This window comes from Monodon monoceros, unplaced genomic scaffold (genome assembly GCF_005190385.1).
Source record: "Monodon monoceros isolate NGI ecotype Baffin Bay Population unplaced genomic scaffold, NGI_Narwhal_1 Super_Scaffold_14, whole genome shotgun sequence".
In the NCBI taxonomy this organism is placed as follows: Eukaryota; Metazoa; Chordata; class Mammalia; order Artiodactyla; family Monodontidae; genus Monodon; species Monodon monoceros.
In genome coordinates this window covers 20,062,391-20,078,246 of record NW_021703770.1, presented here as the reverse complement: position 1 = coordinate 20,078,246, position 15,856 = coordinate 20,062,391, and the positions used below count along the sequence as shown (strand labels likewise).

General features: G+C 37.3%; 1 protein-coding gene across 3 annotated transcripts in view; it reads right to left on the bottom strand.

Moving 5' to 3' along the window:
• EIF3H (eukaryotic translation initiation factor 3 subunit H) overlaps window positions 1-15,557 on the bottom strand; it is an 88,745-nt gene extending 73,188 nt beyond the window's left edge. For all 3 annotated transcript variants that reach the window (XM_029222999.1, XM_029222997.1, XM_029222996.1), the window contains exon 1: window positions 15,368-15,557. In XM_029222999.1, coding sequence (XP_029078832.1) covers window positions 15,368-15,499 — 132 coding nt within the window. In that variant the 5' untranslated portion in view covers window positions 15,500-15,557. The remainder of the gene's footprint in view (window positions 1-15,367) is intronic.
• Between the last annotated feature and the right edge of the window lie 299 nt (window positions 15,558-15,856).

The window sequence follows — 15,856 nt, the reverse complement described above, 5'->3', positions numbered from 1 at the left end:
CGGCGGCGCGGGCCCGGGGCCCTGCCCGGTCCGCGGGCCCGGGCCGGCCGGCTGCTGCGCCCCAGAACGGCCCCAAAAAAAAGGGGGGAGCCCAAAAAAAAAAAAAAAAAAAAAAAAAAAAAAGACTAAGGGAATGGTACTGGTGGTCACATTTTTTGTGCCCTGATAAGAAGTATCATGAACAGGAAACTGCCACTGATTGTAAGAATGCGATTCAGCTCTTTATCTTTAGCAGCACTATCCTCACAAGCCACAAGATGGGAACGTTCCACCACCCATGTCCTGTTTCAGTCATGCTTACTAGCCTTTCATTTTTCTCTCCCTCCAACCAATCATATGCTTCTGTCCATAAAGCAGTGCTGATATACTTTTAATTAATCCTGTTTATTGATGTCATGCTACCTGTTCTTACTCTTAAAAGCAAGATACATGAAAAACTTAATAGCTCCCCAAAACAAAAACATACTCCTCTATTATACTTTGTTTATAAGCATCACAAATGTTCTTAGCTTATCAAAATGACCTGGGGAGCTTTTTTAAATAAATGAAGAGAGGTCTTCACCCTGGCTACATATTACAGCCATCAGTATTTTTAAAATACTGATGCCTGAAACCCAATCCCTAAAAATCAGAGTTAGTTAACCTGGGTTGGGGTTCCTATACGGTTTTTTGGGTTTGGGGTTTTGTGGGCTTTTTTTTTTTTTGGTTTTGGTTTCTATTTTTGTTTTTAGATTCTCCAGGTGATTCTAACATCCTACTTCATTCTAACTTTTAATGAGGTAGTATGGACCAGCCTTCCTTTTTTGTTCTGTTTTTTGTTGTTTTTTTTAATGAGGTGGGGTTTTTTGTTTTTATTTTTTTGGCTGTGTTGGGTCTTCGTTGCTGTGCACAGGCTTTCTCTAGTTGCGGTGAGCGGGGACTACTCTTTGTTGTGGTGCGCGGGCTTCTCACTGTGGTGGCTTCTCTTGTCGCAGAGCACGGGCTCTAGGCGCACGGGCTCAGTAGTTGTGGCATACGGGCTCAGTGGTTGTGGTACATGGGCTTAGTTGCTCCACGGCATGTGGGACCTTCCCAGACCAGGGCTTGAACCCGTGTCCCCTGCGCTGGCAGGCGGCTTCTCAACCACTGCGCCACCAGGGAAGTCCTTTTGTTCTGTTATAACTTCTCAGGTGATTGCAATGCACTCAACTGGTTAAGCCACAAGTTTTCTTTCCTGTTTTAAGACTCCCTGTGTTGCTAAAAAGTGAGTACACTGAGAAATACAGACCCAAGAATGAACCTTTTATTTATAAAATCATAAAGAGAAACTCAAGCCCTACTTGGAAGGATCCCTACAATAAAAAAATGAGAGGAAAGGTAATGTGAGCAGTTCATCTGAGAAGTATTCACGTGTCTATAGCAGAGTAAAACTTACTCTTTATAGCTTGACCCCATATTTATGACTACTTATGAACTACTACTACTTATGAACCAACCAGGTTCCTTTATCCTACAAATTAGCAGGTAAAGGAAGATTCTTCTACAAATTATGCCTTACAGGACAGAAACAAACTGGCCAGCAGAATGTGAAATTACCAAATTCTTCTACACCTCCCCAACATGGTCATATTTGGAGTCTAAATGCTTATTAACCTCCTTGATATGCCCTGCATAGTAAGTACTGTTCTTGGAATAGGTCAGCAGTCTCTAGAACCATCTCCTAGCTTTCTGAAGTTCGCATGTTCTCAGGATGGGCAAATCTTGCCAAAGAATCCCAACTTGCAAGACAGTAAACAGACTTCCTGTCTGCTGAAAGTACCCTAGAGGAACTATTTTTTCCTACTATTGTTTACTATTCAGTGCAGACAATTTGAAAAAGCAAAGCAGACTATTTCTAATCTCCAATGAACAAAATACCATTTCTTTAAGTGTTTGGCATTTAAAAAAAAAATGAAAACCTAACTTTGCCCAAAAGTCTAAAAGCAACAAAGAATTTAACTTCCAAGACAGAAAGTATTCTCAATACTATAGGACAAAATATAAATAATAATCTAAAATATCCAAATAAATTAATTATACCAGAAGTCAATCAACCTAAACTTTGAGTTAATTAATAAGCATGATGGGTTAAAACTTCCATCCTTCCTGGAAAGGAACACTTAGCAGAATCTCTAATCAAAAGCACATCAGAAACTTTCAGTCCCATACCAGGGAACAATTTAAATCTTACCAAATTAAAGATTATGTTTTCTGGTGAACTGGAGTAATTTTCTATCAAATATGATGTCTACAAAGACCCGTTACTACAGAAAAACTTGGAAGCCCTGCATAGAATCACCAGAATTCTGTTATTTTCAGTTTCTTTCATTCACTCATTAATCCATTCACCCAGATATTTGCTGAGTGACTTCTACAGGCCAGTTATAGCAATGCCAGGCCCTGTGAATATGAAACTAAATCAAATACATAAGGCCTTTATTTTCATGGGGCTTATATTTTAGAACATCAGTTCTCACATATTTTGATCAAAGGACCCTTTTAACACTCTTAAAAACTACTGTGGACCTCAAAGAACTTTTATATTGATATTTACATATGAAAATTCAAACCAAAAATGTTCAAAATACCTTATTCACTTAAAACAATAAATGCATCACAAACTAACTTAAATTACATTTTTATGAAAAATAACTACTTTCCAAAACAAAAAAACTTAATCAGGATACAAAAATGACATTGTTTCACATTTCTGTAAAACATTTACCTTTTCAAAAATAAATTTTAACCAGGATAGGAGAATGACACTGTTTCACAGTTTTGTAAATCCTATTAATGTCTAGCTTAATAAAAGACAACTGGATTCTCCTATCTGCTTCTGCATTCAGTCTTTTACATAACACATCATGTAAAATCTGAAAACCTCCATTAAACACTCATGAAAGAATGAGAGTAAAAGTGACAAATAATGTTTATAGTTATTATTATGAAAATAGTTTAGATCTCAGACACCCTCTAAAAGAGTGTTGGGGATTCTCACAGTTTAAGAACCACTATTCTAGAATGACAATTAAGAAAATTAACGTGTGTATACATTGTTAAAAGCACTATGAAGAAAATAGAGAAATGTGCTGTTAGCTAGGTTGATCTGGAAAAGGCCTTTCTCTGAGATGACCCCTGAGCAGAGAGCTGAAGAACAAGCAGCCAGCCCTACGAAGAGCTGGGTGAAGTGAATATTTGCCAACTATGGGTTTTAAACACTAGCTCAAAAAAATACTAATATTTGTTTTTCATAAAATATACAAGTTGTATTTTAAGGGAACAAAAAGGCCTAAAGAGGGATGAACAGTAGGGTGGGAGTAGTACACTTTCACGTTTTTACCAAAAGCTCTGGTATATAAATAATAAACCCAATCTCCTAGCAGACTCAGTTACATCCTAAGATAGTACTACATAATTCAAAACTAACAATTTCATATCATTTTTGTTGATGAATTATGAAACAATATATTAATAAAATCCTTTCAGGAAAGGCTTGCCATGGCTTTTATAATCAGCGATATTTCTAATACCACTGTCAAGGTTAATCTTTACCTGGTAAACATACGACTACGAAGTTACCACCCAAAATTCTTCTAATCAAGGTAGCAACTCTAATCAAGTTCAAAGTTAAAAAGTAATTTAAGAACTGAATCTGGAACTTTCTGGCCTTGCAACATACGAATACGAAGTACCTCAACTCCCTCTACTCCTGTGTGCATGCAGAAATGATGAATAAGCTGCATTTCTGAAAAGCTTACCAGACAGTCAACCAAGCTAGAAGAGAAAACTCACAGACCAGAGCATTAACCCTGTGAGTTAACACAGCAGTATCCAAAGGTACAGCAGACCTAGATACAATCCCCAAGGGCAAGGAACTGGGCTGCAGCCCAATCTCTGTCCTGGGTCAGCAGATGGGGTCTTGACTTGTTTGACTCAAGGAAGTGGAAACTAAGACCTTTCCAAAAAGCTAGAGCTCCATGAAAATTGTTGGTGGAAAGATAGAAAACAGTAATTGCAGTGTCGTATAGTTAAATATAAACTTACTACATGATCCAAATTCCTACTCCTCAGAATTTACCCAAGAAGAATAAAAACATATTCACACAAAGATATGTTCACAAATGTTCACAGTAGCACTATTCATAATAGCCAAAACCTGGAAGCAACCCAAAAGTCTACCAAACACAGGTGGATGAACAACTGCAATAGGCTATCCATTCTATGGAATACTACTCAGCACTAAAAAGGAACAGAGTGGGCTTCCCTGGTGGCGCAGTGGTTGAGAGTCTGCCTGCCGATGCAGCGGACATGGGTTCGTGCCCTGGTCTGGGAGGATCCCACATGCCGCGGAGCGGCTGGGCCCGTGAGCCATGGCCGCTGAGCCTGCGCGTCCGGAGCCTGCGCTCCGAAAAGAGAAAAAAAAAAGAAGGGCCCGCCAAACCCAAAAAAAAAAAAAAAAAAAAAAAAAAAAGGAACAAAGTATCAATACAACAACAGGGAATCTCAAAAGCATTATACTGAGTGAAAGAAGTCAACAAAATGCTATGTACTATATGATTTCCTTTATATGGAATTCTAGAAAAGGCAAAACCACAGCTGATAAGTGGTTGCCTTGGGGCCAAGGTGAGGGGGAGGATACTGAAGGCAGAAGGTCACAAATAATTGTATAATTGTGGTTCCCATTATATAATTATTTACAACTACTAAAGTTCATCAAACTGAACGTTTAAAATGAGTGGGTTTTATTGTGTATAAATAATACCTTAACTTTAAAAAACTGTATGTACTTTTAAAATGTCTATATGATGAAGAAACAATTTATATGTGCCCACTCCAAATTTTATCCCCAATTTCAGAGTTCAAAGATCCCCTGAAATGCTATAAGGCCCAAGGAACTAGATTAAGAACCACCGCTATATTCTGACATTATTTATATTTTATATGTGTATATATAAACTCGTTTAAAATAACTCGTTTACAATAAGCCTAAGTAATCAAAAATAAAACAAAATAAATCAAAAATAAATCTGTATCATTTTAGAAGTCAAAGTATAACATTCAGAATTTTTCTTTTAAAGTATTTTAGAATTTAATGAGATTAAGTAATTAACAGACAATTTCAGTTACCTAGAAAAATCTGTTTATATAAAAATAATTCACCAGAAATTGGATGTTTACATGTTTACAAACACACACACACACACACACACACACACACACACACACACACAAAAGACATGGCTAAAAAATATCCACACTACCCAAAATTCTACATTAACAAGTATACTTCTCCAAGTCTATAAACCCTAAAAGCAAACATTCAAACCTGAAGGTCACAAAGGAACTTGAAGGAGATCTAAGAACCTCTTAAAATCAAATGCAATATTTTGTGTCTACATACTTTAAGGGCATTTTCTTGGAAAAAACGTCCATGGCATTTGCCAGATTCCCAGAGGCCCATGACACACAAAGGGTTAGAAAGAGTTTTAAAAAGTAGTAAAAAAATGTATTATATATGTGCAGTTATGCATTTATGTTTGTATGAACAAGAATGGTGTGGAAGGACATACCTTTTCTTCTATGAATCTTTGTATTATTTACTTAGTCCTAATAAGCATGTATTTGTTTTTAACTCAAAAAACATCAAATAAAAAAAATTAAGGGAAATGATTTTAAAATACAGCAATCACTGCAATTTACTGTATGGAGTTGCACAAAGAAGAGCAAACAAATTTAATTTCCTTTTTTGACAGTGCTCCTGAGTTGACAGAATGGTGTGGACATAATGTATCTTGATTTTAGCATGTTCTTTGGGGTACATTAAAAAAAAATATGGACTGAATGAAGCATGGTTAAGTGGCTCTGAAAGGAAAAGAAAAAGAAAAAATCCACACACTATAAGCCGGAGCACCTGCTGACTTTAAATTCTAATCTCTTGTTGATATGGTTACTCTTCAACTCAATTCACAGATGTCGCTGCACACATAACAAAAATTACCAGAAAATATGCATATGTACACACCATCAAGGTCAAAGAGGTAACTTCCAGATACATAGACTGGTTTTCAACAAGCAGACAGATCTGTTTAAGAGAAGCCTAACCTAAGCCAATTATAAATCAGCAAAATATCAATTCAAACTTATGGCAATAAATCTTCACCAGGAAAAGCAGCAGGTTTCCCACTGTCTCTGCACTACACATAAAAAGGATCTGTTGAAAGCCCAGTTTAAATGATTTGGGACCTAAGTAGTTCCAAATTGTTAGAACTATACCATCTATCATTTTTAACCTTCTTTTATAAAGCTGAGCTCATAAGGACTGCTCTGAGGTTGCAACCTGTACTGTGCATCTAGGGTAAACAAACACTGAATCTATCTGTTCATCTTGTTAGAGTTCACAGATAAGAAATGTTGACATTATTAAAATGTTCTACCATTAAACCTGATAATAAAGTGAAAGTAGTGGTATTTAGTGATCACAATATTATTTTAGGTAGGTTCTACTAAATATTATTAGTTATAGGAAGTGGCCTTCCTCTGGTTATAGGAAGATGCTATTATCTAAAATAGGCATAAAAATCATTTATAACAGTGCTTCTCAAACTACAAGCAGCAAAGAACTCATTTTCCTCCCGTCTACCACAGACCAGTATTTTAGTCAAAGAATAAAGATTACTTACTAGAAAGTGAAAACATATTTTTAAAGACATAGAGAATACAAGCCCAGGGGTCACAAGCTTGGCTACAAAGCAATATTAAACTGCTGTCAAAGTTTCTAAAGACTTAGTCTGAATCCCGTGCTTGTCTCAGGCAGACCAGTAACAGTTCACACTTAATCAGCACTGGTTTATAGAAACTGTAACGTTAGGCAGGTACAGTTCTCTCCCAACTCCAGGAGTGGAACATTGAGAGTTTATAATCAAACACTTCCTAATTTATGTCACTGATAACGAAGTCTCTCAAAATATAACATTATCTCAATAGATGTGAAGTCTAAACTGTGTAGCTATCAAACCCATAGCTTCCCCCCAACCCCCGCTTGCTACAGGAGAGGACAGGCACTTGCTGGGCTCAGACCACTATTCTCTTAGTTTTGATTCTATTCTGAACTCTATTTTTAAGAAGGGTAAAAACAAACTCATTTCAGCAGCAGAACTCCACTTTGAATCACATGCTCTGTAAGACAGAAGTAAGACAGTAAATCATTTATCAAGTGAGCGAGCCCAGCTAAAGCCCCAACATGCAAACCTTGATTTGCTGTCTTCCATTTGTTGTCTAGTACACAGTAACCCTAGAATTAATCTTTACTTTTGTGGAAAAAAAATAATGTTCAAGTGAGAGAGAAAACTTTAGTAAAAGCTTAAAATTAATTCTTACAAGTACAGACAAATGTGAACCTCTGGTCTGTACAAACAGGAAAACCATATAGCATAGTTTAGTCTGGGCACTAGAATTCAAAATTAAGCTTGATCCGTGGCCTTAAGCAGGTTACCTTACCACCTATCTCCTATGGAGATAAATCAGTCAGTACCTATTCTCACAGCATAGTTACAAGGATTAAAAAATAACCCACCCAAAGTACCTATCACACTGTGCCTAGTAAAGCCTCAATAAACGTTAGCGACTATTACAACCACTAGTTTACAATAAATATTTTACCTAATCTCTTTCATTCATCCATCCATCTATCTATCCCACAAATATTCAGTGAGTGACTGAATATTCCAGATACCCTCATGGCACTTACCCTTGTCTCCTCAGAATGTTCACAGTCTATTCCTCAGAGATTTTTTTCAGTCTTATAAGATATAAATATGACTTATTAAAAATCAGCCACTTAACGCCAAACTTCCATTTTTGTTCAGACTTATCAGGCATCTGTACCTATCTCTTATAACAACCAATGCCACAGGGTTTCAGGACAAGATTTTTTTAATCTGCATTAAAAAGTCAAGAGTGTGAGTAAACTGATTAATTGATTTATTCAAAATATTGTGTATGGATAGATGGATGTAAGTTTCCTTAAAAACATCATTATCCTTGCTAAAAATAAAGACTAGATCCACTACAAGAGTGTCTTAAAAGTCTGAAATAAAAAGGTAAAGCCCAAACTGCACCAGTTGCTAGCCAGACAGAAGAGGTCAGACAGGATGCATGATTCCTAGCTGGCTTTATTCCAGTTTTGTAGATTCTGGGAAGTAAGGTCCACAGCCTGAATTTCTCACATCAATCACCGTCAAAGAACAGCTATTACTGTAGAAGAATTTTAGTCTCAAAGAAACTGTAATGCCACAGAATCTCCCCTTAGCATATTCTGTAAAGTCAATATCTAGACTTTCATTTAATTCTGGCTTCTCTCACTGACTGATCTGTGAACTTGGCAGTTTTCTTATTTGGTTAAGCCTGGATCATTTTTTCTAACACTGAACAAAGAAGGTAGTTACTGCCAAAATGTAAATTCAAAAAACAGAAAGCAGCATTAGTCTTAAATTTAACACATTTTATGGCTCAAGTGGGATGGGGTTCCATTTCATAACTGGCTGAGTCAAATAATAAATAGGATTTAAATCACTGCTGTTAAGTTTTGATGTGAAAGAAATTCAAGTAACTTCAATAAGAAGAAGAAGAAAAAAAGATATTTTGCTCCTGACACATATGGGATCAGTTACAATGTTCCAATACACTTAACCAATATCGCTTCTATAATATTGCAGTTGAAAGACTGTATTTCATAATTATTCTCTTGGATCTAATGCTCATTGATGGTCCACAGTTTTAAAGTTAAATCAACTATTAACTGTTGGGGAAAGGGGAAGAAGAACAACGCAGCCTCAAGAAATTCAACAGAATAGCTCTGCTCTCATCATAAAAATTAGTCATCAGAAAGTACAATGATGCAATCAAACATACAAATGTATAATTGCAATTAAGTGTTAACTGAGAAGGATATTTAACTTATAATATTAAATTTTTACTTTACCAACTCAATATACATAACCAAGAAGCAAATTTTCCCACATATAGCTAGAAGATAATTTTCCTAAAGTAAGAGGCTTAGCTGGAACAAAATTCATTTCCCCTCTCACACAAAACAAACAAAATTTCAAAGCTGTTACGAGCTGTCTGCTTTCCAACACAGTTTAAGCTTATTATATTCAGGAGCGTGAACCACTGCTTAATTAGAAGGCCTTAAGGTGATTTTTAGGTGCTTCGATTACAGTTTGTTTCTGCTTCCTTAACAGGAGGCAATACTTGCCAAAATAGGTCCAGAAGGACATTCAAAAAGAGTAACTGTGACTCTGCCCCTGAGAAAAGGGTGGGTGAAGATAGGAATGAAAGTGACAGTTTCTTTTCACTACCTACTCTTTTTTGCGTTTTGATTTGTGTACCATGTGTACCCAGAGAAATGGCTGTGTTTAATTAAACAGGTTTAATAAATTAAAAGCACTTCAACTTTCCAGCATAAAAAGTATACCACAATAATCCCAGGGGGAGGTGATTATTCACCTTCTTTATCCTCAAGAGGTCCTTCAGAACAAAACTGAAGGTTATGCATTTCTGAACAAAATCTAAAATGGGTTTTATTCTACCCAAAAGAAAAAGAGGTTGGTTTTGTTTTAAAGGCTACCCTTAAACCAAACTTGAAAACAGTGTATCTACAAGCTCTCATTTGGAGGCTATAAACAAAAGGTAAAGAGGATCTTAAAAGTCAGGCTGTAAAGTTTGATGTTATTTTGTGTAATGAGGATTTTTCCAAGGAGTTTCTGCATTCTAGGACCACAGCTACTAAGTAAGTGACTTTGAGAGAATCCAAGGGAAGCCCTAAGGAACAATCAAAGATAATACCAGAAGGCTGGGTGACTTGGGCAGATCTGTGAGTGTTATCACTATCAGACAAGAAATGTTTACTGAACTGATGAATCACTGCAACAAGCACACTAACATGCATACTTAATTTTTAAAATAAAGACTAAGATTTTTAGAAACCATAACTTTCAGGTGGCAATGGTGTCAAGAAACAGCACTCTGTACTCTGTAAGTGGGAAAGCACACTGAACTATACAACTATTCTGGAGAGCAGTTTGGCAACGTGCTTAATATGCTTAAAAATGTGCACAACCACCTTTAACCCATTAACTTCAACTATAGATCTTTATTAAAGCATTGAAGAAACGCTAGAGAAGAAAATTCCGAACTCTTAATAGTGTACCCACCCTCAAGTTATGAGCATATAAACTGATTTCCTTTGTGTTTTTTATATTTCTCCAAATTTTTCTTACTATGAATGTATACCATTTTTTGTTTTCTAAAACATCCAATTTTAGCACATTACTGCTATCCCATAGATAAACAAACATTTGCTACTCATATCAAATGAAACTAGTTGGGGACAGGGATAGAAGGTAAAGGTATTGAGAAAAAACAATGTTTCGTATTAATCATCAAGATACAATGAATACCTGTGGCTTTTGGTACTATTTGGGAGGAAAATAAATCCTTAAAATTTTATGCCAAAATACAGTTGATATTCAGACTCAAAGAGCAAAAAAGTTTTATATTTTGAGTAAGTTAATACTGAGTTACCACTATTTTGCTAAATCCATTTTTTTTTCCTTGTATGCTTGGGCTTGGTACCAACATCAATAAAACTCCAGAATACGGCTCTGGTATATACCAGTACGCACTTCAGCCCTTCGGTTTTGATGAAACAAGTACAGTTTGTCATCAAATAGATGGATATGTAAATTGCACTATACTTTGCTATCAAGTCTAATCTTTACAGGAGATAACCATTTTATAGAACAATCTTCTACAAACAGTAGTTTGCAGGGGGAAAAGATAAAGCTATTTTCTCTTTAAGTGTATTTTCCCATATCCTGCCAAATGAAATAATATCCAAGTACCGTAATTTAAATATTTTACAAAAACAAAATTATGAACTAATTTCCCAGAGAAAAGCAAATGCAACCAAGTTTTCATGTAGTGCTGAAATCAGGAATTTTTATCTAAAAAACTATCTAAAGGAGACTTGGTAAAGTAAAAGAGTATCTGACCACAAAAATAAGAACTGGCAAACATCCTCTTCAAAGCCTAATGATTTATAGAGGCTTTTCTCCCCAATATCGATACTAAAGGCCCAGAAAAAGGTTGCCAAGGCTTAAAATATCTGGATAAACTTATGAAATCCTGGATAATAAGATCAGAACTTCTAGTTATACAGGAGCTAGTTGAAGCCAAAGGTGACAAGAAAGCAAAAGATAAAAAACCAGTAGTCTGATGTAAAAGACTTACTGTGCCCACACCTTTTAATGTCGAAGCAGGCATTTGGGAAGTGATACATGCCATTTCATCTGGACTGCAACAACTATAGTTTAAATTTCTCAACATATTCCATTTACTTGGTCAGGCATCCAGTTTGGAATCCCACTGTAACTAATACCAACTATTAAAATCAATCCCAGCTACTAAAACTGTTATTGACAATGATTAAACATCAGTAGGAAATTTTATATGTTAAGATTTTATTACAGTAGGAAGGCCATGCCTTATCCTCACATTAAAGCAGAACAAACTAAGGTCCAGAAACGCTATTTATTAAATCATCTCCACGTGAAGTACCACGTATGCTAAGCTCCTTCCATCATCCCCACAAAGCTACAAGGAACACCACTAATATAGCTCGTCACCAATGGTGTACATGCCATAAACACAGGAAGCAAGCACTGTCATGAAGTTTTTTTAAAAAAGGAAATGGATTTCAACAAGCTTTCTCGCCTTAAGGGAAAGAAACAATGTCCAGGATGTCTGCAGGGTTATCCAAACCTTGGGAGCAACCAGAGATGAAAAAGCCAGATGGACTTAGGTTTGCCTACCTAAGGCAGGTAAACTACCTTACTTATGGATACCTACTAGTACTCCGCCTGACGTTCCTTAATATACAGTAAACCTTTCATTAACAGCAAATGATTACACGCCAAGATGAGCAACACAAGCCGTCACCACAAAAAGTTCAGAGAAAGGAAGAGATCGATGTGGCCCAGGGCAGTACTACTCAAACATTAATATGCTATAAATTACCTGAAACAGTAGATCAGGAAAAATTCTGAAATACTGTATTTCTGCATTTCTAACAAGCTACCAGGCGAGGCCAATTCTGCTTGTCTTGCTGGTCTTTGGACCATACTTTGAGTATCAAAAGTATAATGTACATAAGTAAGGTAAGATTCAGCCTGGTTTGGGGGGAACAAGGTGGGTTTTACATGAAAAGTCCAATAGGAAGAATTAGCTTGATCTTCTCTAGGAACAATGAGAGCACTTGACTACAATGAAGACTCACTCATCCGTTCTACAAGGATATACTGAGCACTGACTCTGCACAATGTACAACAAAAGACACACTGACAAGCCTGCTGAAATGCACAATTAAGATTGTTGAGAGATATCATTTCACACAACAAAAACAAGCCATCTAACTGTCCATTAACATTTAGATGAGGAAAATTATGTTCTAGTCATACAATGAAATGTAATATAGTAATGAAAATGAATGAATTATAGCTCCTCACTCTAGAACAGAATAATCTCAAAATCATGGTATGAGATATGCATATATATGATTCAAGACACAGGCGAACATATACTATGATTTAATTAATATTTCATTTTTTATTAATATAAATAGAACAAACTAAACAAATTGGGAATACTCTGTGTGGTGAAGCTATAGAGAAAACTAAGAAATCACTGAAACAAAGCTCACAGGAGTGATTATAGGTTTTGAAGAAGGGATGGGAGAAAAAGATGAAACGGGAAGGGGCTTCAAAGGTACTCAATGTTCTATTTCTCAAGTTAAATGCCAGGTAAGTGGATGTTTACTTTGTGATTATTTAAATTATGTACTACAGACACTATTTTGCATGTATAATATATCTTGATTTTTTTTTTTTTTTACAGTTTTTTGATAATGTTATCAATGACCTTTTTAAAAACTAAGTCAGGGACTTGGTGATGGCAGATTCTAGTAGCAGTGAGTTAAAAAAAGAATGGAAGACCACAAATATAGACAAATTCTTTAACCACTGACCTCAAGGAAAAAAGTGGGGACTAAGAATGAACACAAAGTACTAAGTAAAAAGAGACAGGGCTGAACATTTTAATATGGGAAAGTCTGACAATGGTCACATGTTAAGAGAAAGGTAACATTAAAGATACAGAAAAAATTGATGAAACAGGACTAAAGCTTAGAAAGGAAAGGCCCAAGAAAATAAGAAGAAAAATTGGCCTTGGCCATTACCAAGACACTGGAAACAAATGTGATTAAACATGAGGCTAACCAAATTAGTCCTGTGTGGCTGGAATGAACCGTTCCTACGTTGAAGCTTGGAAATAGTAGCAAATAAATGTGAACACAAAAGCAAGGACAACATCTTGGTGGGCCTTGAATTCATTGCAAAGTCACTAAAAACATTTCAAGGGACTTCCCTGGCAGTCCAGTGGTTAAGACTCTGAGCTCCCACTGCAGGGGGCACAGGTTCAATCCCTGGTCAGGGGAACTAAGATGCCACATGCTGTGCAACGCGGCCAGGAGGGAAAAAAAAAAAACCATTTCAAGAGGAAAGTTAACAAGGTCTGAACGTTCACATTAAGTGAATGTTTTAATAAAAGTATGCAGGCTAAGAAAACAAGTCAAGATACCATTAAAATAATCTTTATAAAAGAAGATATCGGGACATGAAACAGGAGCAGTACAAAATTCATCAGTTTATCCTATCTATATCAATTAACCTTTTCAGTTTTGGAAATAGAATAGGTGAAAAACCATAATCCCTGCCTGCCCTCAGTAGCTTACATTCTAGTGGGGGGGCCAAACAAGAAAGCAAACGAGACAATTACAGGCAGTAGAAAATACTACAAAGGAAATAAAGGTGATGTATGCAGAGTGATGGGGATGGGACTATTTTTTACCGGGTTGTTAGGCAAGGCCTTTCTTGAGATGCTGACATTTAAGCCAATACCAAAAGGCTCAAAAGAAGCCACGGAGAAGGAAAAATATTTGAGAGAGTATTTCAGGCCAAGAAAACAAAACTCTGAAAACTCACTGTGACTGAAGCCTAGAAGAAAGTATGAGGTGAGTTTGAAGAAAGAGACAAGAGTAGCAGGACCCTCAAGTCTGTATAAGAAGTCTGTATTTTATTGTAAGTGGATGTGGTTGGTGGCAGAGAGATGAGAAGCAGATGAATTTCATATATTTTGAAGGTGAAACAAACAGAATTTGCTGACGGACTGTATGCTGAGGGTAAAAAAAAGAACATGCATACATTAATCCCTAGGTTTTGACTTTTTCAAATGGAGAGATAGTTCCACTTATTAAGATGGGAGAGACTGAGGTAAGGTTAATGAGTGGGAGAGAAGAAGGAGAGGGAGAGTCAATAATTTTATTTTGGACACGTTAAATTTGAAGTACCTATGAGATATCCAAACAGTGATAGCAAGCAGGCAGCTGGATATATAAGAGTGGCATTCAAGAACCAAGTCAGGCAAAGAATATAAATCTAGGTTAAAGCTTTGAATAGGGGCCTTAAGGAAAGTCTACCACTGTAACTTCTACAAATAATAACAGTAGCAGCTAAAATTAAATGGTAACACGTTTTACCATTTAATTTACCAAGCAGAAAGAGATTAAGTAACATGCCCAATGTCATTCAGCTAATTTTAGAGCTGGATTTCAACCCAAGCAGTCTGACTCCAGAGTTGTGCTTTCATCTACTTTGTGAAGCAGAGACCAGGTGGAAGGAAGCCTAAACCCAAATCCTGAGGCACTCCAACGTTCACAAATAGGGAAAGCAAAAGCCAACACAAAAGATATTTATTCCAATTAGGCGGTTTCAGGTAAGCGCTGAACCACAGGCTCAAAAGTGGCTACAAAGTAAATCTCCACTTGTGAAGTTACAGATGTCAAATGCCAGCAGGGAAACAATAAAGTTTACTCTCCCCTTCCAAAAGCCCTAGAGTCCTAGGTCCCTCTCGACACCTCCGTCACCTACTTGTCTCCCAGAAGAGTCATTCTCCAAATACCCTCTCCCAGGCATCTCAAAACAAGACCCCAAGAATCTGTCACACACACACCCTAGCCTAGGTCCCCTTTTTCAGCCCTCACCTCCCCCATCAGATGGCAGAGAAGGCGGCCGCGTCTCCCGAGCAGAAAGTGAAGATAAAGAAAGGTTTTAGGGAAAAACCTTGTCCCAGCCTCAGCAAGCCCAGAGGGGAGGCTGCCGGGAAGCACGTCTGGCGGAACCGGGCTGGGAACTGAGCTCCCCACGTGGGCCTGGGGAGACGGAACCCCACTCACCAAGCCATCTATCTGCACTTGCTTCACGGCTGAATCTCCGGACCCCCCTTTGCCTTTGCCTTTCCCTGCAGCGCCGGTGGTGGAGCTGGAAGAGGTGGCAGCAGAGCCGGTGCCTTCCTTGCGGGACGCCATCTTTCCAGCCGGACAGGAAAAGAGAGAAACGTGAGTAACCGGAAGCGGAAGTACACGCTTCACGTGACGTCAGACGCAGTCTGGCGTTCGAGAGGCGGAGCTCTTAGGAAAGGCCCGGGGAGGCCCCGCCTCCTTTCTCACTTCAGTCACCTTCTTCGGCAACGGAATCCTCTGCACATGCGCGTTGTGCGTTAGCGGCTTTCAGAAAGCTTTAAGAAAGGAAAAAATGGACTTTTTAAAATGTTTTGCACTTTATGTTTAGTCGGTCTCAACTAGGCAGTTGATCATAACTGCATTATAGCTCACATTTATGTACCGTCCCATTCGTAAAAAATCCTTTTACTTCTAATTTTTAAA